This window comes from Canis lupus, chromosome 30 (assembly GCF_048164855.1).
Source record: "Canis lupus baileyi chromosome 30, mCanLup2.hap1, whole genome shotgun sequence".
In the NCBI taxonomy this organism is placed as follows: Eukaryota; Metazoa; Chordata; class Mammalia; order Carnivora; family Canidae; genus Canis; species Canis lupus.
The window spans coordinates 35,572,874-35,599,387 of record NC_132867.1 but is presented as its reverse complement, the minus strand read 5'-3'; the positions used below and the strand labels follow the sequence as shown (position 1 = coordinate 35,599,387).

Genomic DNA, 26,514 nt, shown 5'->3' with positions numbered 1-26,514 from the left:
GCCAGGCTATATCACTCCATTGTACTAAAGAGAAACTGAGGCTTGAGCAGGTTGTGGAATTTGCTCAAGGCTTCCCAACTCACGACTGCCTGGACTCCGGCTCCAGCCGGTCAGTTTTGCCCTTCCAACAGTCTGTTATACTGTGTCCCTAAGAATAGCCATTTTTGTGCAAAATGGAGGAATTTATAATGTAGAAATAGTTACCAATTTCCTGGGAGTCCTGTCAATGGTACGGTAATAGTTCCATTTAAAAAACTATGACTTCGACTTGGAAAATGTCCTGACTCTGTTTCTGTGCTGTTCAGTGCTTGGTTTGTCATGAAAGCATTTCAAAGTGGTTTTGATTCTGTGCATACCAGAGAACCTGAGTTATAGTTGGGCTTAAAATTGGCATTTGGGTTTTTTCCCTAGGGGAAAAAAAGGTTTATTGACAAAATTATGGACTTAAAAAAAAAATCACTGTTGAGTCATTTAAAAAAATAGAAATGTAGTATATGCTGTATGAACGACTTAACATTTTACAGAAGGCTGGAAAGTAAAAAGTAATTCTTTTTCCCCCTTTTCTGTCCCTGGAGGTGGCTGCTGACAGTTCATGCACTTTCTAGGCATTTCCTGTGAGGAATGGTGTCCATGTGCATGTGTGTACACACACACATGCATGCACGCATACACACATGCACACAACTTGTTCTTTCTTCTTTTTTTTTTATTTTTATTTTATTTTATTTTATTTTATTTTTTGTTCTTCTTAACAGTGTCCTTAGCTTGGACATCTGTCAATCTTTTTTAGGTTTTTATTAAATCCAAACAGATTTATGCAGCCAGTGTCTGTCGATCTCATGAGGCTTGCAGGTCGTAGAGAGAGACAGGTAAATACATAAACCAAAGGTGATCAAGCACTCCAATAGGAGCACCTGTGATACCTGATGAGCACAAAGTAGGGCATTGACCTTTTGAGGGAGGGGGATAGAGATAGGGGTCACTGGAGCCTCAGTGAGTTGGCCATGCTTGAGCCTAGTTTTGAAATGTGAGTATCAGGCTGGGGTCTCCCTCCCTTGACACCAGATACCAGAGATGCCCCTGTTCGTTCCCATCCAGGGGAGCAGACAGTGCAGCAGAGTGAACGAGAACTCACGGATCTATGCCAAGGAGTCCGAGTCCAGTGAAAAGTTTCGTTTCCTCTATTCTCCAAGCTTTTCCAGTCGCTTCTACAGTCTGATTTGGCAGCAGTTTTTAAAAGGGGTTTCACTTTATCATCTTTCCAGAGATTTCTTCTCTTTTCCTTGAATTTATTTGGCTCTTTTCCTGTTGTTGTGTTCTACCTTCCTAAGTTGGCCGTTTGGGTTATTCAATTGTAGCCTCCACTTAAAAAGGCAGGCATTTCCCTCTAAGGACTGCTTTAGTTGCATCCCACTGGTCTTTTGTTTATTACTGTAAAGCAGCACCCACATAACCCCACCCAGCTCCTGCCAGAGAGGGGCATGGCCAGGCATGGGAGAGAGATGGGAAGAAGTAGAACCGCTCTGCCTACCTGCTGCCGAGGATGCTGCTCCGAAGGACACTGCTGTGGCTGCCTGGCGCAGCAACCTTCCATTCTGTGGACACAGGAAGACACCCAAATACCACTCTACTGCTGTGTCCCACGAGATGTGATTTGTGGCATTTTTAGAATTGTACTAAAATATCTTCCAGGTCCGTGTTTTGTTTGTTTTTTTTTGACACATGAGTTCTTTAGAAGTGTGTGTTTTCATTTCTGTTACAAAAACAACTCTTGGCTTCTGGGTGGCCCAGTCAGTAAAGCGACTGACTTGATTTCAGCTAGGTCATGATCTCAGGGTGGTGAGATCGGGCCCCCTTCCCCCACAAGCCCAGCAGGGAGTCTGCCTGAGATTCTTTCTCTCCCTCTCCCCCAGCTTGTGCACTTGCTCTCTCACACATGCTTTCTCTCTCCCAAATAAGTAAATAAATCTTTAAAAAAATTAACAACTGTTACTCATAGACTTACAATAATCTGTAAATTTAAATTTTAGAAAATTCCTTATGAGAAGAGTACCTTGGACTGGAATGTGAGATCATGGTGGAACAGAGAAGCAGCGGGTCCAGTGGTTAGGAATAGACTTAGTATCACGGAATGTTTTCGGTAATTTAGTAGTAACCTGTTACACGTTAGTAGTAACCTGTAATACGTTTATATACCTCTGTCATTGCATTGATTAAACTTGTAATTAATTGGTTCTTTGAGTCAGCCTAACTAAAATACTATTTTGTTTATATTTATGTACCTAGGCCTGTCAGTACCTGCCCGCTTGGTAGGCACTCAAAAGCTTTATTAAATGATAGGTGAAGAGTTAAAACATTTACACAAAATTCATAAAGCTAGTAGTTTTATAAATACATTGATCAGGAGGGAAAGCTATGGTCTTATAGGTATACTGTAGATTTTCCTTTGTAAATACAAATAATATTCTAGGCATAAATTCCAGAGAGATGTTGGTGAGATTCTTATTTTGGCATAGCCCCAGAACTACACATGAACACATGAACCTCCCATTACTTGTGTTTGCTCTAGAACATCATTTTTAAGAGAATGATCCAAATGCATATGAGAATGGGGACTTCTAATGGGGACTGTCAGTGTGATTCCCTTCAAATTCAGATATAGAAAATAATAGAAAACTGTCCAAAATTTGATTTCCTGGTATCTTCATCATAATTTACACAGCTCAGAGTGAATAGATCTTCCTCAGCTTGCAGCATCCTTGCCATTCCACTTCGATAGTCCTCACTGAGTCTAGAAACTTGACTTGTGTTTCCAAAGCCCCATATATGGTACAAGATCATCAGGAATATATGATTAATAAAAAATCCCTAATTCCTTATTTCTAGTGAATGGTCTAATATCCCATGACAGCACCTAGCTAATCCTGTTTTATAATAACATATACTAACTAGTATGGCCCTTTCCAACTCACAGACTGCTGTAATTCCCACTAACACTGAAGGGTCATCTCATTTTATGGTTCAGAAGCTTGAGGATCAGGGAACTCAGTGACCTGCCAAGGGCACTGGTAAGAGTAAATATTTAAAATCATGCCTCTGTGTGCCTTCTCCAGGTCTTAATTTTTTGTCATCCGTAGGATGGAGCTGGTACTTGCTCGAAGGTTTTGTTGTGAGATTAAATAAGATAATGTTTTAAGACATTTTATTATGGGTTTTGACCCTTAGCAGAGGCTCACGTGGTGAGGGTAGGTATCGGTAGGCTTGCTGGTGTAATGTCTGTTCACACAATTGCTGTGTCTGCCACGATGCTGATCATAGGGTTAGTATACCATCCAAGTGGCGTCCAGGTAAGTGCATATCAGATGCTTCTCAGATTGTCGGAGGTCTCTCCACAGTGGGCTTGGAGGAGGGAGAGCCAGTGCCCTAGGAGCCCTGCCTGAGAGGGAGCTCAGCGGGTTTTGGCACTGAAAGTTGAGTGTGGTTTGGGTTCCTGTATGCCGCTTGTGTGCTGCAGTAGAGGTGCCCCCGATCCAAAAAATTGACTCAGGGGAACCCTAGGTGGCTCAGTGGTTTAGCACCTGCCTTCGGCCCAGGGCGTGATCCTAGAGTCCTGGGATCAAGTCCCACATCGGGCTCCCCGCATGGACCCTGCTTCTCCCTCTGCCTGTGTCTCTGCCTCTCTCTGTGTCTCTCATGAATAAATAAAAATCGTTAAAAAAAAAAAAAGTTTTACTCAACTGCATTGTAAGTTAGGCTATGTTTACAGTGTATCGGAAGCGCTTATTGGTTGAGAGAACTCTGCAGTAAATCTTTTTGTAATATAAACATGATTCATTTGTTTGTACAAATTCGGAACGTTTTACATTCTAAAATCCTGGCACATGTACTCATGAAAGTGACACTGTTAAGGGTTGTGGTTGTGAAAAGCCTAAGTAAGAGCTTTGCTGTTCAGCATAACCAGGTTGCAGTGATAAGGGATCTGTGCACAGCGGGCTGGTTACTGTGACCACAAGAACCTCTAGATTTCCATTTTGTTTTATTTGGCTTGCATGTAATTTCCTGTTAAAAAAATTAAAGAGGAGGGGCGCCTGCGTGGCTCAGTCGGTTAAACGGCTGCCTTCAGCTCAGGTCATGATCCCAGGGTCAAGCCCCACACCGGGCTCCCCGCTCAGCAGGGAGTCTGCTTCTCCTCCCCTCTGTGCCTCCCCCTGCTCACTCGCGCTCTCTCTCTCTCTCTCTCAAATAAATAAGATCTTTAAAACAAATTTAAAGAGGTAAAATCCTATATGTAACAGTTCATTATTATGAAGAAAAGTTGTCAGACTAGAAAGGTATGGAATAAAAAGCGTAACTGTTGTACTTTGTATTACCGGATTCTTGATACATGAATGGTCAATCCTGTTGGATACGGTTGCAAGTACTTAGGGTACAGAAATGTAAATCGTTGAGCCAGGGGGGATCCCAAGATAACTTGGGGGAGCAATGAACCTCTCAGGAATCGCTGTCATCTAAACTTTGAGTGGATCTGTTCTCCCTTGAATAATCAGATGCCCCTGCAAAGCCCTGTCTCCTAAATCATAACCTAACCCTTATGCAACACAAGAGAGGCATTTTCACGATTATCCAAACCTATTTGAAGCCCGGGTACAGTAAGATGATTCATGTCGCTCTCCGTTTGGTGTTTGTCACAGCAGGTCTTGTACTGGCCTGAGCATTAGTAAAGGCCGCCTGACCACTGCGGGTGTGCTGGTTTCTAGACCCTGCAGCAGGGGGACCGGGCTCAGCACCGCAGGGACACCCCTGACTTCCGGCAGCCTGCTCTGACTCCAGCGGGTGGTTGGGTTTCCTCTGCCTTCCTCTTGATGCCAGTGCGCAGCTAGGGCCTCCTGACCTCGCATCGTCCTGGGTTTGCTGGTGGAGTTTGCTGGTGGAGCCGTCATGCCCTCCCCGAGGGCTCAGCTACTGCCGGTGGGCGATTGCCTCCCAGCGCTGACCTCCCCCAGCGGTGAAGCTCCCAGTCTGGAGAGCCAGTGGCAGGGGCAGGTTTCGGGGGGATGGCCCCTCTCTCCTCCTCTTGTTCCCCCTCTTGACCCCTTCCCCACTACTGCCCCACCCGGAGCTGGACAGTGCCCCACTGGTCTGTTCTGCAGACTCCCAGCCGTGCTGACCCTCCATCTAGACTCCCCCTGCGTGTCTCCCTTACTCCGCCTCCTGGTCCTCCTGCTTCTGGGACCCATGCGCCCCTAACTCCCTCAGCTGTGGGCACAGCCCACCTGACTCCCTGGCTGTCCCTTTCCCCTGTCCTGGGCCCCCTCCTCCTTCCAGCGCTCTTCCTGCACCTCTGCCCACCCTGCTCGTTCTCTGCCCCCTTAGCACAGGCACCTCCTGGAGAAGTTGGGAGTTGGAGTCAGTTCTCCATTTCATTTCAGCTACACTTTGGCAGTTTTTAACACCCAGCTGAGTATCTCTTCATCTCTTTCCGTTTTCCTTTTAATCTAGTAGTTGTGATGTATAAATGGAATTCTTTTAGTAGACAAATCTATAACCTCACCCCCCACCCCCGGTTCGTTTTCTAGGCTTCCCCTTTTGTTCAGAAAACAGTCCCTTGTTGGCCATTGGGCAGGTGGGCTGACCTGTGTCCCCTCCCCATGAGCAGACGAAGACGTGGACGTTTCTGAAGAGCATTATTAACAAATCAGCAAAACTGAGAGTATCATGCCCACAAGGAGAGCACAGTGTTCTGAAGCTCAGAAATAAACTTTGCCCCATCTGGATGGCTGGTTTAAGGAGAGGTCAGTTAATGCAGCGGCTTGCTTCAGAGCTGCCGTGATTCCCACATGTGCTTGCAGATCCAGGGTGATGGGCTCTGTGGTGTGTTGGGCACAGCTGCACTCTGGCCGTGGGGTTCCGGGTCCTTTCGGATGCTTTCTGTACAGACACAAACAGCTAAAGGTCCAACTATTGTAAATTACAGAATTCCTATCAATTTCAGTTGCTGACCTCTACTTGCGCACAAGACTTTCTGGACACATTTATATGGTGAGCAACTCTGAAAAAAACTGTTTTGGTCTTTTATTGTCTATATTGAAGAGAAAGTCTACTTTCTCACTCACAGGTAGAGGAAAATTCAGGCTCAGAGCAATGGTGCCTTTCTCAAGGTGATGGAAAATATATATTACCTTTCATCTCAAACACTCAAGTGAGTTTTTCCTTATAAACAACTCAAGAAGATGAACAGCATTGTTCAGGATAAAGATCTTCCAAAGAAATTTAAGCAGTGAAACTCTTTTATTAAATGAAATCTTTTTTTTTTAAATTTTTATTTATTCATGAGAAAGAGAGAGAGAGAGAGAGAGGCAGAGACATAGGCAGAGAGAGAAGCAGCCTCCATGCAGGGAGCCTGGTGTGGGACTCGATCCAGGGACTCCGGGATCACGCCCTGAGCCAAAGGCAGACACCCAAGTGCTGAGCCACCCAGGCATCCCTATTAAATGAAATCTTATACAGATTTCTAAGATAGCAGTTCTTGTAATACCTATTTAAAATAGTTTGCTTTATAAGCCTATAAAATCAGAGCTTTTCCATGTGAAATGATTCCCCACCCCCCTTCCCAACTCATCTTCAAATCCCAAAGTGCCTGCTGAGGCATCTGCACAGGCCTGGGGCCTAGAGGCTCACAGCTGAAAAATACTGGTTGTATGATGTAGTCACCAGCCAGAGCCAACAAGGTTGAAGTTTTTCATACCATCCCATTTTATTTTGTCTTATGCCAAAACTTAAGAGCTCTGTTAACTTTCAGATATCATGCAGTGCATGCCACCAGGCTGCAAACATTTTGCTTTTTTTTTTTTTCTCCCCACTTGAGGATTTAAATAAAAAAAACATAGCCCTCTACTCCACGCAGATGACAGACCCACCAGTGTCGGTTCGTCTTCTCGGTTTCCTCCTTGACAACCTGCTCGCCTGGGGTTCTCTGGCCAGGAGTCCCAGCAGCAGCTGGTGGGGTGAGGCCACCTTCACTGTTGTTCTTCCTCGTGTTTAAATTTGCCCTGGGAAGGGCAGTGCAATTCCTTGTCTCTGGTCTGGGTCGAATGCAACTAGCAACCAAGTCACCAGGCTCCTGCTCACAGGAGTTTCATCTGGGCCTCAGCTCATGGGAAATGAAAGCCCAGCCACTCTTGTCATTTATAGGATTTGCAGAAAATTGAAATTGTCAGCGGCCTTTGGTTCTTGCTGGGAACCCATACCTGTCCATTCTCTTCTGACCCTGGATGCTGATGTTCAACAAGAGCATGCCTCTGAGAAACCAAGGGCTTACACCAGCTGTCCTCCTGGCTATTGGGCAAGATCTCCTGGTGTATGACGTTGGCACGTGTGCTTTCTGATGATGGCTGGGTTCCACTCATCCTCACCACCCTGTCTTCTGTGCCACATTCTTCTTTATGCTCCTGGTTTTCTGTCATACGCCTGGCATGATGACAGCCAAAAATTGGCCTGCTCTTTGTTTTATTAGAAAAGATCGTTTAAGGGCCTGAGTGGCTCCTTGGTGGAGCATCCGCCTTTGGCTCAGAGCATGATCCGGGGGTCTTAGGATCGTGTCCTGCATCAGGTGCCCCGCAGGGACCCTGCTTCTCCCTCTGCCTATGTCTCTGCCTTTCTGTGTGTCTCATGAATAAATAAATAAAATCTTTAAAAAAAAAATAAAGTTAGGGCAGCCCAGGTGGCTCAGCGGTTTAGCGCCGCCTTCAGCCCAGGGCATGATCCTGGAGACCCAGGATCGAGTCCCACGTCAGGCTCCCTGTATGGAGCCTGCTTCTCCCTCTGCATGTGTCTCTGCCTCTCTCAGTATCTCATGAATAAATAAATAAAATCTTAAAAAAAAAGTTAAAAAATAAATAAGAATCAAAAAATAAAGTCAATCATACTTTTCAGATTTGTTCTGTAAACTTAAAAATTTTCCATGTTTTCACTCGCTAAGAAAATTCAAGTGATAGGAAGGAGAATCAAATGAGAAGTAACATTCCCCGTGCTCCTTCACTGCTCCCGTAAGCACGCTGGAGAATTAGCACTTGACGTTGCCAGCCTCTGCAGCGTGGTCCTGCAGTCGCCGTGGGCAGGGTGTCCGGGAGCCCCTGGGCCACCTGGAGCAGAGGCTGCTGCTGTGCCAGGGAGCAGGTCGGCCCCGTGCTCTGTGGTCCCGCAGCGACCTGTCGGCAGCCCCGTGGGCCGTGCTCCGCTCAGCTCTGGCCCTCTGCTCCTGGGCCCAGGCCCTGCCGTGGATTTGATGCTACACTGTTCCCATTCACATGTGAGTTCGCTCTGACTGGGGTTCAGTTTGGTGGCTGTTGGAGTTGTTCATTGTGTAACTCTAGGCATTTTCTTTGGCCAGCTCCCTGTGTTCCACGGTCATTACTTTGGCACATAATTAGGCCAGCCCCCAGCCTCCTGAAATCGGAGCTCTCCGAAACTCCTGGCTTACAGGCTGCAGTCTTTACATTCACTTATGTCAGTAGCTCAAACAAATGTCAGCCTTCCAAACTTCCCACGAGAGTTTTACTGTTACTGAAATCTGAAATCCAGTAATCTCAATTAACTCATAATTTTGCTAATATGTAGTATTCAACCCCTGAAACCACACCGCACACCAGGATTCTAATGTAACACTCCTGCACTGGAGACTCCCTATTTACTCACTTTTTAAATTTTTACCTTTTTGTGACTACTATCGGCAATCTTATTTTACCCCTTCTGAACTTTTACTCAGGGGCTCAGATTTCTTTTCCAGACTCTCAAGAAAGTTTCAGAACTGGAAATGTCAGAGAGATCTCCACTGGACAAGTGCCGTGAGTTTTGTCAGCTCCTTTTACTTAGTATTTACACCCGTACTTCTACTGCACTGTCCTGAGAAGAAACCTGGGGTCTTTCACCGTAGTCGTACAGCAGCAGAATGCAGTACTGAAATCTGAGCACCCGGGGGCCTCAAGCATCTGATTCTTGGTTTCAGTTCAGGTCGTGATCTCAGGGTTGTGAGATCGAGCTCCACGCTGAGCCTGGATCCTACTTGGGATTCTCTCTCCCTCTCTCCCTCCCTCTGCCTGCCCTCCATCACTCACGCTCTCTCTCTCAAAAAAAAAAATTAATTAAAAATAAATAAAATAAAATGTAAGGCTCTGAGAGCAGGGACTTTGTCCCTTCTGTCCCTTGCCCTGTCCTGAGTGCCTGGGACAGTGTCTGACTTATGGGAAGTGTGCCAAAAATATTTGTTGAATACATGATGATATTATTTCCATTATTTCTGTTGTTTTGTGTGTATGTGTAAGCCAAACTAATTAGTACCTCAGTATTTTGTTGCAGTTCCATTGCTAGTGAACTGATTGTTTTTCATAGATTTTTTTGTTGTTTTTCATAGATTTTTACTTAGTTATTAACCACTTTCAGACTATGACTCTGTTGTCAAGAAAGTAAGATGAGGGGGGGCGTAGAAAAAAAAAAAGAAAAAAAAAAGAAAGTAAGATGACTATTTCCTTCTATACTTTATTATCTTTGTGGGTTTCTTTTTTTTTTTTTTTAAGACTTTATTTATTCATGAGACACAGAGAGAGAGGCAGAGACACAGGCAGAGGGAGAAGCAGGCTCCCTGCAGGGAGCCCGACATGGGACTTGATTCCGGGACCCCGGGATCACGCCCTGGGCCGAAGGCAGATGCTCAACCACTGAGCCACCCAGGCATCCCTCTCTGTGGGTTTGTCAGTTGAGGCTCTCACATACAGTAGATTACTCTCCAGCATAGAGTTCTTTCGAAACCATAACCACCACCACAGTCAAGCTGTGGGACAGTTCTGTCACTTTCCAAAATTCCCTGTGTCCTCTGTAGTCCCCTCTTCTCCTTTTGCCCTCACTGCCCCCCCCCCCCAGGCCCGCACAGCCCCAGGCAAGTTCCTTTTTTTTTAAAGATTGTATTTATTCATGAGAGACTCAGAGAGAAAGGCAGAGAGAGACACAGGCAGAGAGAGAAGCAGGCTCCATGCAGGGAGCCTGGCGTGGGACTCCAGGATCACATCCTGGGCTGAAGGCGGCGCCAAACTGCTGAGCCACCCGCGCTGCCCTCCAGGCAAGTTCTGATCCACTTTCAGTCCCTCTGGTTGCCTTTTTCCAGAATATCCTGTAAGTGGCATAAGTGTGATGACATGATACATAGCTTTTTGAATCTGGCCTTATCACGTGGCATAATGCCTTTGAGACCCTTTCAGTTGTGCGTATCAGTGGTTGGTTCCATTCTGTCGCTGCGTTGCCTTCCCTGGTGTGGATGTACCACTGTGTGTTCAGCCATGTGCCCACTGAAGGACTTTCGGGTGACTTGGAATAAAGGCACTAGAAACATTTGTGCACAGATTTTCGTGTGGACATAAGCTTTCATTCACTTGAGTACAGTCTAGGAATGGGATTGTTAAGGAGCATTATGGGTTTTAATGACAGATTAGAGATGACAGTCTCCTTTCTAGAACTTCACTAAACACCACATAACATTGGCCATTACTGACTATGTGGAGAAATATCTGGTGGTCATTTGTTCTCTTTTCCAAACAAGAAGGAAAACAGTTGTGATACAGAATCGTGGAGAAGGGGGTACCTAACAAGTTGAAATGTCCCTAATGTTTCTGATTTCTGTTTTCCAACCGAAAGGGGTCTCTGAGTGCTACGAAGAAAGACAGTCAGTGGTTATCCTAGCACTTAATTGTCTAACTTGTGTTTGCCCACCCAGCTCACTGGTTTACCTTGTGATTTTGTTGAGCGTTTGATTCTCTTTGTCAGTAAGTGAAGGAGCAGCCCACTCTTGGCGTACACCATCTCCAGGCCACATGTGGTGGGAGGATCCCCGGTGGTTCTGAGCACTGTTAGGAAGGAAGGATGTGTTTGGGTACGCGGAGGACTCTTGGGAACAATGATGGCTCCTCATGCTGCTGGGACCATCAGAAAGGGAAGACATTGGAGAGAGGAGGGCTGAGGCATTAAGTAAGAGGCTTTGGCTTCTCTGGCAGTTGTGTTCAAGTCCAAAGCAAGAGATAATCCCCAGAACTGTGACTTTCTGGCACACAGCCTTTAGATCTTCTCTCCGGGCAAGCAGTGTGCCCTTGGGTTATGAGAATTTATTAAAGAGCTTAAATCTTTGTACATTTAGGTCCAGAGGCCACCCATTCTGGGATTGATCTTCCTTTAAAATTGATTTGTTTTTTATGTTAATAGTTAATCAATTCACATGGTTTAAAATTCATGAGTTTCAAGATGGACGCATCTACTCCTCATCATCCATCAGGGCTCTCAATTTCTTGTGATCCTGCCAAAGATATTTTATGCATATATAACTAGATATGTACAAATGGCAATATTTTTTTTCTCACACTGGTGAGGTATGCGGCCTTAAAAAAAAAAACAAAACACATGTATCTATTAATGTGAATGATCTTCAGGATATTGTTCAAGGAAAAGACCACCATTTTCCTATTGTTGGAATTTAGATTGTTTACAGTCTTTTTTTAATATAAACAGTGTTGCCTTGAGGAACTATGTTCATAAGTCATTTCACTCATACCCGTGTATCTGAGGAAAATCCCTAAAATGGAATTGCCAGGCCCAGGTGTTTGAAGATATCTTTGGTATTGTCAGATGCTCTTTACGAGATCACACTATTCCAGACTCCCACCAGAAACATCTAAGAGTACCCGTTACTGCCTCCCCTAACACAGTGTGCTCAAATATTTTGGCCTTTGGTAATTTGATAGGTGGAAAATTGCACTTAGGATAGTTTTAATTGTTGTTTCTCATATTATTGTTGAGATTGGGCATATTTTCTTGGGCTTCAGAGCAATTTGCATTCTTTTTCTGCAAACTTTTTGTTTGTATCGTTTGCCCACATCTTAATTTTTCTTCTAAGTTGTTTATCTTTTCCATCTATTATTTAGGAGTTTTTTCGCTTTTTGGTTTTTGTTTTAGATTTTATTTATTTGAGGGAGGTGGTGAACACAAGTGAAAGGATGAGCAGAGGGAGAAGCAGCTCCCAGTTGAGCGGGGAGCCCAATGCTGGGTTCTGTCCCAGGACCCTGGGATCATGACCTGAGCCAAAGGCAGACGCTTCACCGACTGAGCCACCCAGGCACCTTATTTTTTAGAAGTTCTTAATTAGAGAAATCAACCCTTTGCCTGTTACCCTGAGTTGCATTATTTCCCTAGTTTATGATTTATGTAAGTGATACTGCTCCTAATTACTTACAAAACAAACTTTATATTTTGGGTTGCATTCGTAGTGGTATTTATTCAGAGTTTTGAGTCACTTTAATTTGATAAAAATCATCCCGTATAGTTTCTTCTAACATTTTGGTGGTTTGCATTTTTACATTCAAGATGCATTGTGGACTTTCCATGTATGAAGATTTACAGTATGGCTCCAAGTTAAAATTTTCTTTCCAGTTCTGTGGCCAGTTTTCTAGTGTCACATAGTGACTATTCCTTTTCCTCTGGATTTAAAATGCTACCTTTATCATCTATTAAATTTCCCTACTATCTGGGTCTATTTCTGGACTCCTCCATTATGTTCTACTGATCTCTCAGGCGGCACATACCATGCATCACAGGTTGTAAATTATCATGGTGATGTAACATCTCATAGAACTAGTCTCCTTTTTCTTTTCTTCAACATCTGTTGACTATGCTATTAGAATTTTCAAATCTGCCTATCTGGTTTATATCACCTCATCACACACCCCCAAAAGGAATTATTTTCTTTAGGATTCTGTTATCTCTATAGACTTGACTTTGGGAAAGTAGACACATCGAGGGTGTTAAAACTTCGGGTCATGTGGGTGGCTCAGTCAGTTAAATGTCTGCCTTTGGCTCAGGTCATGATCCCTGGGTCCAGGAATCAAGCCCCACATCAGGTTCCCTGCTCAGTGGGGAGCCTGTGTTTCACTCCCCCGCACTGTGCTTTCTCATACTATCTCTTTCTCTCTCTCTCTCTCTCTCTCTCTCTCAAAATCTAAAACAGAAAAAACCCACTTTGTATCCAAAAACATGGTGTGGCTTTCCATTTGTTCTGTGCTCCTCAGCTGTGTTTTAAGTTTTTGTCTTATCAGTGTTTTGATCATTTCCTGTTAAATTGATTTATAACATTTTAACTTATAGTTGCTTTTGAAAAGAAAGACTTTTCTTGGGACGCCCGGGTGGCTCAGTGGTTGAGCATCTGCCTTCGGCTCAGGGCGTGATCCCAGGGTCCTGGGATCGATTCCTGCATTGGAATCCCTGCAGGGAGCCTGCTTCTCCCTCTCCCTCTGCCTCTCTTTCTGTGTCTCATGAATAAATAAATCAATAAATATTTTTTAAAAAAGAAAGAAAGAAAAGACTTTTCTTCTAGCATATTTTCTCATTGGTTTTTGTTTTGTACATGATGCCTTACTAATTTCTGCACATTAATTTTGTATCCAACTGTCTTCCTGAAATTCTCTTCATGCTGATAGTTTTCAGTGAATTGTCATGGATTCTTTCAGGCATACGGTCATATTATCTGCGAGTAATGACCGTTTTACTTTCTCCTTTTCAATTTTCATATTATTTCTCTAGTTTCATTACATTAACTAATACTTTCAGCCCATTAATAGTGGTGGCTGTTTCATCCTTGCTTTATTCGTGATTTAAATGCAGTGTATCTCATTTCCCATCAAGTATGATGCTGGCTTTTGGGAAAGATAGATCTATTTTGTCAAGTTGAGGAAGTATCCTTTTTTTTTTTTTTTTTTTTAAGATTTTAATTATTTATTCATGAGAGACACAGAGAGAGGCAGAGACAAAGACAGAGGGGCAGGCTCCTCGCAGGGAACCCTATGCGGGACTCAATCCCGGGACTCGAAGATCACGACCTGAGCCAAGGCAGATGCTCAACCACTGAGCCATGCAGGCGTCCCAAGGAAGTAACCTTCTTATGTTACTAAGAATTTTACCATGAATGGATATTACATTTTAAGAAGTGACCTTTCAGCATCTCTAGAGATAAATATGATTTTTCTCTGGAGAGCTATCAATATAGTGAGTTGAATTAGTATTTTTTCTCAATAATTGAGCTATCCATTCATTCCCAGACTAAATACCATGGGATTAATGGGATTATGGTGTAATATTCCTTTAAGTTGCTCCTGGATTGTATTTGCTAATATATGTAGGACTTTTGCATTGATACTCACAAGTGAGAAAAATCTAGTTTTCTGTGGGAATGGGTATATGCATGTGTATAGATTTTGTCTTATTTTGGTGTCATTATTAGCTTTATTTTACTTAAAAGAAGTTCCTAACTTCTGTTTTGGAGTAGTTTAATATTGGAATTTTCTGTTCTTTATACATTTGGGAATGATCTCTGAAACTCTCCGGGCCTGGTGCTTTGAGTGGGGGCTTATTTATAACTTTCTCTACTTTTCCTGCGGTGACCATTTTGCTTAGGCTTCATGTCTCCTTTATAGTTTGGGTTAATAATATTTTCCGAAAAGAATAACTCATTTTATCAGCTTTTCAAATTGACTCATATGCAGTTGAACAGTGTGTTCTCTTAGTATTCTTTATATTACCTCTATATCTCTCATATTTTCCTTTTATTTTAGAAATTGTGTTTGCTTTCCTCTTTTTTTTCTTGATTAGTTGAATAATTTGATATAGATATTTTTTTCCCTAAAAAAAGAACCGTTGAACTTATTTACAGGCCAGTTTTGCCAGTTTTTGTGAATGAACCATGAACACAACAAAGAGCATTGGCTCCATGTCCAGGGTGCAGCATTCCACATGTGCCGATTAGTCATACCTTATTGATGTATCACGTAGCTCCTTTATGTCTTTTTTTCTTCTGGCCTTTTTTCTGTCGTGAGTGAAGGGGGTGAATTAACAGGTCCAACACCTGATGTGTCCTCAATTTTCCCTGTGGCCACCGTAGTTTCTGCATTAGGAGCAGATGCCGTGTTACCTGATCGCAGAGCGTCCTGCCCCGGGTCCTCCCTGCAACCTGCGTGGCGCCCACCTGCATAGGGTCCTCCTTTGTCCCATTCGGTCCTTGCCGCTCTGAGCTCAGCCTTGTCTGATGTGAAGATTACAGGCCCTGATTGATCTCTTCGCTCTTGCTTCACAGCCCTTTGCTTAGCCTTTCCTCCTCTTGTAGGTGCGTCCCTGTCATACAACAGAAAATTGGGTTTTGCTTTGAGATATAATCTGAGCGTCTGTTTTTAATAGACGTTAATTTAACCCATTTATTAACATGACATGTGTTTGGCATTAGTTCTGTCACTGCTGCTTTGGTGTCACTTGAGGGGATGGTTTTTCTAAGGGGCTTTTAAAACTTCTTCCTCTCTGCAGCCTCTTTGCTTTATGTTGTTTGCGTGATTTTTCTAATACTTGGGAGTTTTGTTATAATTGTTACCCTTGCAATTTTTTACTGTGCTCTACATCTGCTATGTTTTAGCCGTTATTTAATCATTCCGTCTTGTGAGCAATGATGAAAATACTGTATCTCCTCTCCTTTCCTTCCTCCTTTCTTCTACCAATTGGTCTCAGTTATTTACAGATCTCACCTTTACTGGTTGGCGTTTACCTTTGGGAAGCTTATTTGTACTCTGTGATTTGGTTTGTTAACTTGAGATCAGCACTGTCTACGAGAAATCGTGGTGATGTGCCTGTCCTGTCTGTCCCATCCGTTATGACAGCCTCTGGCCATAAATTGGCTTATAAGCACTTGAATATGTGTCTAGTATGACTGAGAGGCTGAACTGAAATTTTATTTAATATTAATCAGTATAAATTTGAGTTTTAGTAGCCACATATGGCTTGGGGCTGCTATCTTGGAGGAGCATTTTTTTTAAGTGTATTTATTTATTTAAGCAATCTCTAGACCCAGTGTGGGGCTCAGACTCAAAACCCCAAGATTGAGAGCCACCTACTTTTCCAACTGAGCCAGCCAGGAGCCCCAGAGAGCATGGTTTTCATGAAGTATTTGTAAGCCCCAGCTGTGAGAGTCAGGGGCGGGAGAAGCACAGACAGTATGCTTACCTCTCAGATTTTCGCTCCCTTCCTGTCCCAGCTGGTGTTACTTAAGTCACCTCTACACTGTCAGGTCTTGTATTTTGCATTCTTTCCGTCTACCATCATCATCATTATCTTGTCTTACTAGAGTTAAATGGATTCAGTCTTCACAAACCGTTTTTTTGACTCAGTTTTTCTAGCCATGCTGTGGATGCTTGTATATGTAGTAAATTCCTCAAGGAGGATTTTCACACAGCACTCCTTGGGTTTTGTTTGTTTCTGCACATTTAAAACTCCTTTATACTGGAGTGACTATTTAGGTGGGTATAAAATTCTGTGATCACGCTTTGTTCTTCGAGTGCTGTAATAGACATGGCCGTACCTTCGTTTTGAATTGCATCTTGCTATGGAGAAGTCTGGTTTTTCTCCCCTCTTATGAGTGACTTGATCTTTCTGCCTGACTCCTGAAGGATTCTTTGTTTTTTTAAGTAGAATAATTTTACTAAAATCTGTCCTTTTCTTGACTATTTCTGATTCATTTGCCCTTTCAGTATATTTATTAAGATCTTATTTGAGGGATCCCTGGGTGGCGCAGTGGTTTGGCGCCTGCCTTTGGCCCAGGGCGTGATCCTGGGGACCCGGGATCGAATCCCATGTCGGGCTCCCAGTGCATGGAGCCTGCTTCTCCCTCTGCCTATGTCTCTGCCTCTCTTTCTCTCACTGTGTGCCTATCATAAAAAAAAAAAAAAAATTAAAAAAAATCTTATTTGAGAGAAGAGAGAGCATGAGTTGGAGGGAGGGGCCGAGGGAGAAGGAGAAGCAGACTCCCCACTGAGCAGGGAGCCCCACACAGGAGGCTGGATCCCAGGACCCCAAGATCATGACCTGAGCTGAAGGCATATGCTTCACCAACTTACGTACCCAGACTCTTCAGTATTTTTAAATGATATCAGTACCATTCCTTCAGTATTTTAAAATTTTATCAGTAAATATGTATTCTCTTCCATTCTTTCAGTTTTCTCATTTGGGGATTTCATTATGCACGTGTTGGGTTGGATGTTCCTCACTACCCCTCATTTTGTCACTTTCTTGGCGATTCTTTTTAATACTTAAATTTTTATTTAATTTGAATTTTCTCACTTCTGCCTATATGTACTTTTTGCCTCTTTGAGTTTCACCTCCCTTTCTGTAGTGTTTTTATTTTTTTCTTCCACTTCTTTCCTGAGTTTTTCTTCTATTTTTCTTTCTGTGACCTCATCACTTCATCATTCCTGAGCTTTCACAGCTGTTTTGTGTCCATCTTTTATAGAAACAACTTAGGAAATTCATGGCAAAACGCATGTTGATGATTTTCATCTGCTTCATGATACTTTTTTTTTTTCTGGTGAATGGTCATTTATGAATATTGAATATTGTATAATGAATATTCAGTAAGCATTCCTCAAGGGCCTGTTTTCACTTGCCCCTTGTGGAGTTTACACTCCAGGAGTACAGATAATAACTAAGGGATTATAACTTATGTATATGTATCTATATATATTTTTTAAGATTTTATTTATTTATTCATGAGACACACAGAGGGAGACATAGGCAAAGGGAGAAGTGGGCTCCCTGGGGGGAGCCCAATGTGGGACTGAATCCCAGGACTCTGGCATCATGCCCTGAGCTGAAGGCAGATGCTCAACCACTGAACTACCTAGGGGTTCCACTTATGTATATTTTAGAAGGTGACAAGTGCTCCAGAGCAGAGTTGAGGGAGTGGTGGGGAGGGGGCAGTTTTAAATAGGATGGTCAGGGAAATCCTCACTAAAATGGTGTTATTTGCACAATGACTTGATGGAAATGAGGGAGTGTGAGTTAAAAATGATCTGTGATGCTTGTTAAAGACAATCAGGCAGGCTTTTTCAAGGGGAACTGTCTTGGTGGGTGCGGGGACCACTGCAGTGGAGCATTGTGGTAGGAGAGAGAACAGACTCCACTCCGAGTACAGTGCCGGCAAGGAGCAGGGGTCTGGGACATCAGTGGATGGGAAATTCCAGTAGACACTGGGGACAGAGTCTAAGAGTGGACTCTGGCTAAACCAACCTGACAGGATTCTTGCTGAAGGCAGGCCAGGGTTACTGAGCTTGTCTGGGGCGCTTGGGGAGGGTAAAACCCAAGCAAAGGTCATCAGTTATGGGGGATGATGGCTAGAGCCATTAGGAGAATTCTTGCCGCTGTGACAATGCCCAGATGAACGTGGAAGTCTGGACGTCGAGGCCTGGTTGAGAAGAGCTCTAGGAAGGCTGAGTAGAGTTTGGTCAAGGAGAGGATTTTAGTCACAAGCCATATGAGGAGCATCTGGGTGGTGCAAAGAACATGTGCAAATGCCCTGAGGCTAGAATTTGCAGGCACCTAAGACTAGCAAGGAGGCGGGGAGGGAAGAGTGAAGGGGGGGGTGACTGGGAGGGGGTATGAGAGACCCCCCCTTTATAGGCCATCGAAATGACTTTAGCCTTTACCCCAAGTGAGATGGGGAGCTGCCACAAAGTTCTTTTAAGCAGAAGAGTGGTGTGATCCATCTAGTATTCATCACCTGCCACTTGGATTTCCCTCTTGTCCCTCTTTCCCTCATGTTTACATCGATTCCGTCTCTTTGCGGGAGGTGAGTGTCGCTAGGCCAGGCTGGCCGAGGGTGGATATGTGAGCTCCTTTATCCTTTCCTCTTCCACCTGGGGAGCAGCAGGGGAGGTTTTCACGGCGGGGCTCCCAGGATGTCCCCCGGCCCCAGGGCCTGGCTCCCAGGGTGCCCCCTGCTGGAATCACTGTCCCCCAACTCCAGGGCTTGGCTCCCATGGGTGCCCCCTGCTGGAAGCACTGTCCCCCAACTCCAGGGCTTGGCTCCCATGGGTGCCCCCCGCTGGAAGTACTGCCCCCCAACCCCGGGGCTTGGCTCCCATGGGTGCCCCCCGCTGGAATCCCTGTCCCCCAGCCCCGGGGCCTGCTCCCATGGGTGCCCCTGCTGGAATCACTGTCCCCAGACCCCGGGGCCTGCTCCCATGGGTGCCCCCTGCTGGAGTCACTGCCCCCCCGGCACAGGGCCTGGCTCCTGCCCCTTTGCATGGTGTGACCCCCGGCCCTTGCTCTTAGCGGCTCCGTCGCGCCTTCCTGGCTCCCACCTGTGTGCTCGCTGCACCACCAGCAGGGTCTGTGCCTTATTTCTCTTGTTCTTGTGGGTGATTTCCAGAAGGCAGGAGTGGGGATGCTCACCGGACCCCCAGAGTCCAAATTGAGAGTTCAGTATTTAATTCTGGGGATCAAAAGAGGCAAAGGTGGTGGTGGTTCGAGAAGACCGAGGCCTCGGAGCGGACCGGGTGAGGCTTCCGCCTGAGACCCCGTGCGACTGGTACCTTCTCGGTGCTTCTTCCTGCCTGAGCTTGGCTGCACGGCCGGCGGCGGGGGGTGTCAGCTCCGGTGGCCCAGCCTGGAGTCCCCGCCAGGGATGGTGGCGCCGCAGCGGGTACCCCCGCCCCCGAGTCTCCAGCGGGCAGGTGTGGGGCCCGCGTGGCTCTCGGCTGCACTTCTCGGCCTTGCGCAGCCCGGGGCCCCTGTGATGCTGTGCCGGCCGCCGCCCTTCCCCCGAGGATCACCGCCGGAGCCGTGGCTTCTGTGCATCATTTCTGGGGTTTGCTCCCCTCCTTGAGTCCCTGAGTGACCTTTGCTTATGAGGTTGGCTGGCCTCCCAGCACCATCCAGAGCCACATCTTACCTCCTCCCTGCTGAGAATTCTGGACGAAAGTTGGTGAGGCCTTGAGTTTTCCCTTGGTTTTAGTTATTCAGGTTCATCTGTGCTCCTGGACCAGAATTACTCAAGCATCATCCGGAGTGACTAAAACTAGTGAGGTCTTACATGTCAGTTGTCTTGGAATGGAAAAAAAAAAAAAATCTTCCAATGAAAAAGCAACAAAGGATTGGTTCCTCATTACCATGGGCCTTACCCATTTGTTGAACTGTCTTCTGTTTCTAAAGTTCTGTTTCTTAAAAATAAACAAGTCATAATAAAACATACAATTCTGTTTCTTGGCTCCTTGGGAAACACTTGGACAAATTCTCTATCCCTCTTTCATTGGTGTTGATTGAATAGACCTGCCAAACTTACCTACAAATATTTTATTAATTTTGTATTTCTCTCTACTATGTTCTTTTTTTCCTTTTTTTTTTTTTAATTTTATTTTTTCATGAGAGACACAGAGAGAGAGAGGCAGAGACACAGGCAGAAAGAGAAGCAGGCTCCCTGTGGGGAGCCCGATGTGGGACTTGATCCCAGGATCTTGGCATCACGACCTGAGCCAAAGGCAGAGATGCTCAACACTGAGCCACCCAAGCATCTATCTATCTATCTATCTTTCTTTCTTTCTTTCTTTCTTTCTTTCTTTCTTTCTTTCTTTCTTTTTTTCTTCTTTTTTTTGTAAGATTTTATTTGTTTATTGGACAGACGGAGAGCACAGGCAGGGGAAGGGGCAGACAGAGGGATAGGGAGAAGCTGGGGCTGGATCCCAGGACCCTGAGATCATGACCAGAGCCACCCAGGTGCCCCTCTACTATATTCTTTCTTAATTAAATCAAAGTGACAAAAGAGTCCCTTGGGTCATCAAATATTTACTCTGTTTCCTTCCAAGAACTTTACTTCCTTTTCCTTCTTGAGCTATAGGGATCAGGGAAGGAAAGGTTCTATTGATGTCACGACTATAATATGCCAATCAGTGGTCAGTCCAGATCCTGTTCCCATGAGATTAACAGAAAATGTGATTAGATAGGAGCAGAATGTCCCAAGTGCTCCTGTATTATATTAAGTGATAAAGGTCATGCAATTATTTTGGCTTACTTTATTTCTGAGACTCACTTGTCAAGTAAATTTTTAAAAATGTACTTGTGGATTTAAACTTTTAAAAATTAGATTTCTACTTAATTTCAGTTGTACAAGAAGTAATAGAATTAATTTTAATTGAATTTAAATTATTTCAGAGGAATTTTCATTTAAATTTGCTTATGCACTTTTTATGGGAAAGGAGGACACAAACACAAAATATTAGCACATTTAAGGGACATCAAATATTCCCTGCTCCCCAAATTTCTCATGCTCTGAGAACTTGGTAAAAGTTTTTTTCACCAGATGACCAGAGGAAATAAGATTTAAACACCAGTAGGACAGATGGTTTTTAATGCTTTGATCTGCAGGCCCATTTTAATTTTGCTGGTTTTCCTCTCTTTGTAATTTTTTGCCATTGTATGACCATCGTATTAGCATTTGACAGCAGTCGTGCCACATTTTCTGCAGTCATATTACCATTTGACAGCAGTCGTGCTCCATTTCTGATGGTCGTTTCACCAACATGTTGTTTGAATTTATTGTGGATTCTCTTTCCGCTCCAGTGGATGCTGTGTAATCTCCTGAACTTCCTTTTCCACACAAAACCCCCATAGCAAATTGAGACTGTCGGGTTCTTTGGTGACGGGAAGGAACTGCCATCCAGGAGAGAGTATAATGTCCATATTTTGTTACTCTGCAATTATCTTCAGATGGATGAATAGATGATCTGTTGTGAAATCTTTCTTAAATGATTTATGATCCAAGGAAATCTAGGCTCGAATGTCTACCGAGTGACCCGGGCAGGGGAAAGATTGGGGAAGACTTCGCAAAAACAGTGAGGTGCCCCCTGTGTTCTGTGGATGAGCTCGAGACCCCTCCTCCGTGAGGCTGCCTGGGCAGAAAGAGCACCGGGCCAATGGTTGTGTTAAATTGTGCATTTGAAAACGTGTAGTCATTTTAGCATAACTGAGAAAGAACCCAAAGAAAAGGGTTTTATCTTACCGTCTTTTTCCTGAAAAGGTTGTTTATACATGGTTGTGGGTAATGTGGCCATGAACCTGCCCCTTGCCTCTGACCCTTCTCTTTGCCCTTTGGAGTCAGACATTTGTTGGGATTCTCCCAGCGGGGAGTGCGGAAGCATCTGGAAGGCTGTGATGGCCTGAGATCTGTTGCCCACTTCAGTGCTCCCAGCAGTGCTCCCAAGCACTGTGCATCGGCCCTGCCCCGTCATCCTTCCTGGCTCTCCAGCCCCTACCCAAGGCTTTGCCTTCTCCATCCCAGCATCCAGGTCTCTGGTCTGCAATAAGTGCTCACTGAATATCTTAGAACAAATTGATTGCTAAGGAGATCTACCTCTGCTAATAAACAAGGTGGATGCAAAGACATGTTAATGTGACCGGTGGCTGTCTCTTCTCCTAGGAAGTGCTCTCAGGCGTGGTGGTCATATCTGGTAAGGATTCAATCCAGCACCAGGGAGTGTCTTTGACGGTGGAAGGAAGCGTGAACCTCCAGCTCAGTGCCAAGAGTGTGGGTGTGTTTGAGGCTTTCTACAATTCCGTTAAGGTAAGAACGCTTAGGTTGCACATTTTTAGTTCATTATCCCAATGTGTATGGTGGTGGTTTTTTTTTTTTTTAAGATTTTATTTATTTATTTGAGAGAGAGAGTGTGTGCGCACACGGCAGTGGGGATGGGCAGAGGGAGAGGGAGAAGCAGACCCCTCGCTGAGCAGGAAGCCCAATGGGATGCGAGACTGGATCCCAGACCCCTGAGATTGTGACCCGAGCCAAAGGCAGGCAGACTGAGACTTAACCGACTGAGCCACCCAGGTGTCCCATGTGGTGGTTTTTAATTTGCTCTCTGGCTTTACTGTTGTTAACCTGTCGGTATTTTGCAAGGTATAGCAGTGGTCCTACTTTTAATACTTACTAATCAAACTGAAAAAGCATTCACATGTTCTGATTCTGAATATATCCTGCTCTTGTAAGTCTGCCTGTTTTTATTCCAATAAGGTAGGATTAGGAGAAGTAGAAGTGCGCTAAATTCAGCTTTTAAAGAGACCAGAGCTCTTCTGAGAAGTGCCTGTGGCTTCTGGCACTTACCTTCCTCAAACAAAACTGTTATTTTGACTGTGTACACGGCAGCTCTTGGATTTGATACTCGGGTAAGATGCAGATAGAACAGTGGCCATTCTTCCCTTTTTGTCATTTTGGGTAGAGGTGTATGTTCCAGAATATAAACTCCTTTTCTATACTTATAGTTTCCTTTTCCTGAAGGACATAATAAGGCTGAGTTTTGAGGGGGCAGGAGGTGAGAGGAAGGACGGACGGGTTCTAGTTGGCCACATTCAGATCCAGGGCCTCCCTGTCATCTTCCACAATCTCCTTATTTTCCTCCGGAAGCACTTAGAAACTCACTTCAAAAGTTGTAGATTTTCCGAGTGATGCAAAACCAAAGCTTAGAATATGTGAACTAAGGAAGGTGTGATGGCTGCCTTTGGGCAAGTCCCAGTGTAACGCTGAGGTGCGCAGGGCTGAGGACGGGCCTGCTCCTCCCCGCGCGGTGGGTGGTGGGAAGGCTCCCAGGAGGCTGGCGTCCAAGGCGGGCACAGGGTGGTGAGGAGCCCTGGGTTCAAGTGGCAGCCCACCTGGCCCTCCTACCTTGACTGAAGGTAGGAATGCCTGTCAGGACGGTTGTTAGGACAGTTAACTGAGCTTTTGGGGGATAGGAGAGGAAATATGGCTTCAGATGTGCCCCAGACATGGAAGCATCCAGAACTGTGGATGAACCGTAATTGTGCCAGAGACTTGAACCACCTGGCCACTCCCCTGCAGACACAGCACGGTGCTGCCCAGGACGCAGGGAGGGTAGCCCCCGAGGGCTCAGGGCCTGAGGCTTTCGAGAGATCATTAACAGACACGGTAATTTAAAAGTGCATCCAAAAGTGCGCGTTGAGAGATTCGGTTGCTTTTCCTTTACAGCCTATCCAGATTATCAACAGTACCATCGAAATGGTGAAGCCAGGCAAGTTTCCCAGTGGCAAGACAGAAATTCCTTTTGAATTTCCTCTGCACGTGAAGGGCAACAAAGTTCTGTATGAGACTTACCACGGCGTGTTCGTCAACATTCAGGTGAGAGTTTCCTAATCCCGTGCAGGTGGCTTCCTGGCTTTTCTTCTGCAAAATGGCTCCGTCTTTCTTTCACTGAAAGTTACCAGATGGACCCAAGAGTTTAATACTGTAATCATGCCAAGACCACCCATCTATGTTCTATTTTGATTTCTCATTTTGCTGTGCAGAACACATTTTATGTGTGGCCATGATTTTTGATAGGAATCCCGGAGAGACCCCTGCTCTAGCTTCTTTTTAAAAAATTCTGTTGTTTCTGTTGGGCCCTATTCAGGCCACATTGACACCGTGAGGGGTGCTGGTAGTGTTTGGTGACAGATATGCCCTCCTCTCTGGCACCCGCACTAATTGTCTGTTCTATACGCATAAATATCTCTTTGTTAGATATCCAAAGGCTACTACTCTAACATAGGCTTGTATTCTTTATTGAACAAACCTTGTAAATGAGGGGAAGTGAATTTATGACTTCCTGTCTACCTCCGCTGGCCCAGGACGCCTTTCACAGCCACTATTGTCTCCGGCACAGTTCGGAGTCATGACTCAGAGCGAGCGGGTGAGAGAGAGCCTTTCCTTTATTCAGCGGAAAGAAAGGTACTTTTGTGATATCAGCCTTGCAGGGTTCCCCTTGCTACATGAGACAAAACCATTTTGTCTTGCATACGTGCAACAGGGCGGAAAGTTAGGAAGTTTCTTGATTTATTAAGTTGTAGCTGATAATTTGGTCTCAGTCAGAGACCATTCCCCTGCCTAAAACATACCACTTTAAAAATACAGATCCTCAAAACACTCGTGAGAGTGTCACCTCAAGGTTTGTCTGCGTGCGAGTTCGATGAAGTGCTCGAAAGATGGGTTGAGAAGCAGGTGCCAAGTGACATCCTGCCCTGCAGTCACTACCTTTCCGTCCAGAAAAGCTGCGTCTCGTCCTTCATTATTGGTGCACCTGTTTCAGTGTGCAATCTGTATTCTAGAGGCTCTGGCCAGCCCATGGGAAGTGACCGTAATGACAGGGAAGTGTCCAGATTCACAGGAAGTTGGCTGTGTAGACGTGCGAATTGCCCGAGCACAGCAGTGCAAGCGCTCTGACCAGCTTCCTAGGTCGGGAGTCCTTTCACCGCCAAAGGCAGTCCATGCACAATGCCTTCTTAGCAAGACTGACAAAATCCCAAACGTGTCATTTGAACATCACAGTTATTCTCTTTCCAGAATCAGCGTTGCCTTGCTTGCTCGACACAGTAGCTCTTTAACACTGTTGATTTAATAACATAAGCGCTCGTTCATGAGAAACCAAAGAGAATAACATTCAGGTTTCACTGATCATGCTTCTTGTCACTTCCTCCTGTGTTCATTGTTCTTGTTAGATTAGTTTGTTTAAAATCAAATCGGAGCGGTGCCTGGTGACTCAGTCAGCGGAGCATATGACTCTTGATCTCTCGGGGTTGTGGGTTCAAGCCTCACGATGGGTGTAGAAATTACTGTAAAAAATAAAGTCTTATAAAAAAAATCAAATTGGAAATCTCATCCTTTTCCAAATATTGCCAAGAAGGGCATGCAGATGTATATAGTTGACCTTTGAACAACATGGGTTTGAACCTTGTGGGTCCCCTTTACATGGATTTTTTTTTTTTTCCGTAAATACAGTAGAGTGCAAGTGTATTTTCTCTTCTTTATAGTTTTCTTTCTCTAGCTTAGTTTATTGTAAGAATACGGTATACGGTACATATAACTTACAAAATAACTGTTAACCAACTGTTGATGTTATTAGTGAGGCTTCTGGTCAACAGTAGGCTCTCAGTAGTTCTGTTTTTGGGAAGTCACAAGTTATCCATGGAGTTTTGACTGTGCGGGGATTGGTACGCCTCAACCCCGTGTTGTTCAAAAGTCAACTGCATATAAAAATCTTGAGTATTTGTGTCCTGCATGGCTGTGTGTAAGTTGGAAACTCTTTAAAATACAATCGGAGGGGCAGCCCAGGTAGCTCAGCGGTTTAGTGCTGCCTCCAGTCCAGGGCCTGATCCTGGAGACCCAGGGTCGAGTCCCACGTCGGGCTCCCTACATGGAGCCTGCTTCTCCCTCTGCCTGTGTCTCTGCCTCTCTCTCTGTGTCTCTCATGAATAAATAAATAAAATCTTTAAAATATATATATAAAATAAAATAAAATGCAATTGGAGGAGGATGCCTGAGTGACTCAAAAGTTGAGTGTCTGCCTTTGGTTCAGGTCATGATCCCAGGGTCCTGGGATCGAGTTCTGCATCAGGCTCTCCACAGGGAACCTGCTTCTCCCTCTGCCTGTGTCTCTGCCTCTCTTTGTGTGTCTCTCTCATGAATAAATGAAATCTTTTAAAAAATGCAATTGGAGGATTAGTGTGTGGTGAATTCTTCAGTAAGGTGTATGGTCACCCTGACCCAACCTTTTTTCATCAGATTTTACCCCGTGAGGGTTAACTTCAGAATGCTACAACTTAGAATTCCCTACCTCCCCAAATATCTCACAGGTT

At 44.7% G+C, this 26,514-nt stretch overlaps 1 protein-coding gene across 3 annotated transcripts in view; it reads left to right on the top strand.

Annotated features, from left to right (window-relative positions):
* Positions 1 to 26,514, top strand: part of VPS26C (VPS26 endosomal protein sorting factor C) — a 44,893-nt gene that overhangs the window by 2,744 nt on the left and 15,635 nt on the right. For 2 of the 3 annotated variants that reach the window (XM_072806943.1, XM_072806945.1), the window contains exons 2-3: positions 22,313 to 22,456; positions 23,873 to 24,022. In XM_072806943.1, coding sequence (XP_072663044.1) covers positions 22,313 to 22,456; positions 23,873 to 24,022 — 294 coding nt within the window. Of the gene's footprint in view, positions 1 to 2,116; positions 2,141 to 22,312; positions 22,457 to 23,872; positions 24,023 to 26,514 lie in introns of those variants that run through there. The other variant, XM_072806944.1, reaches the window with a different exon arrangement.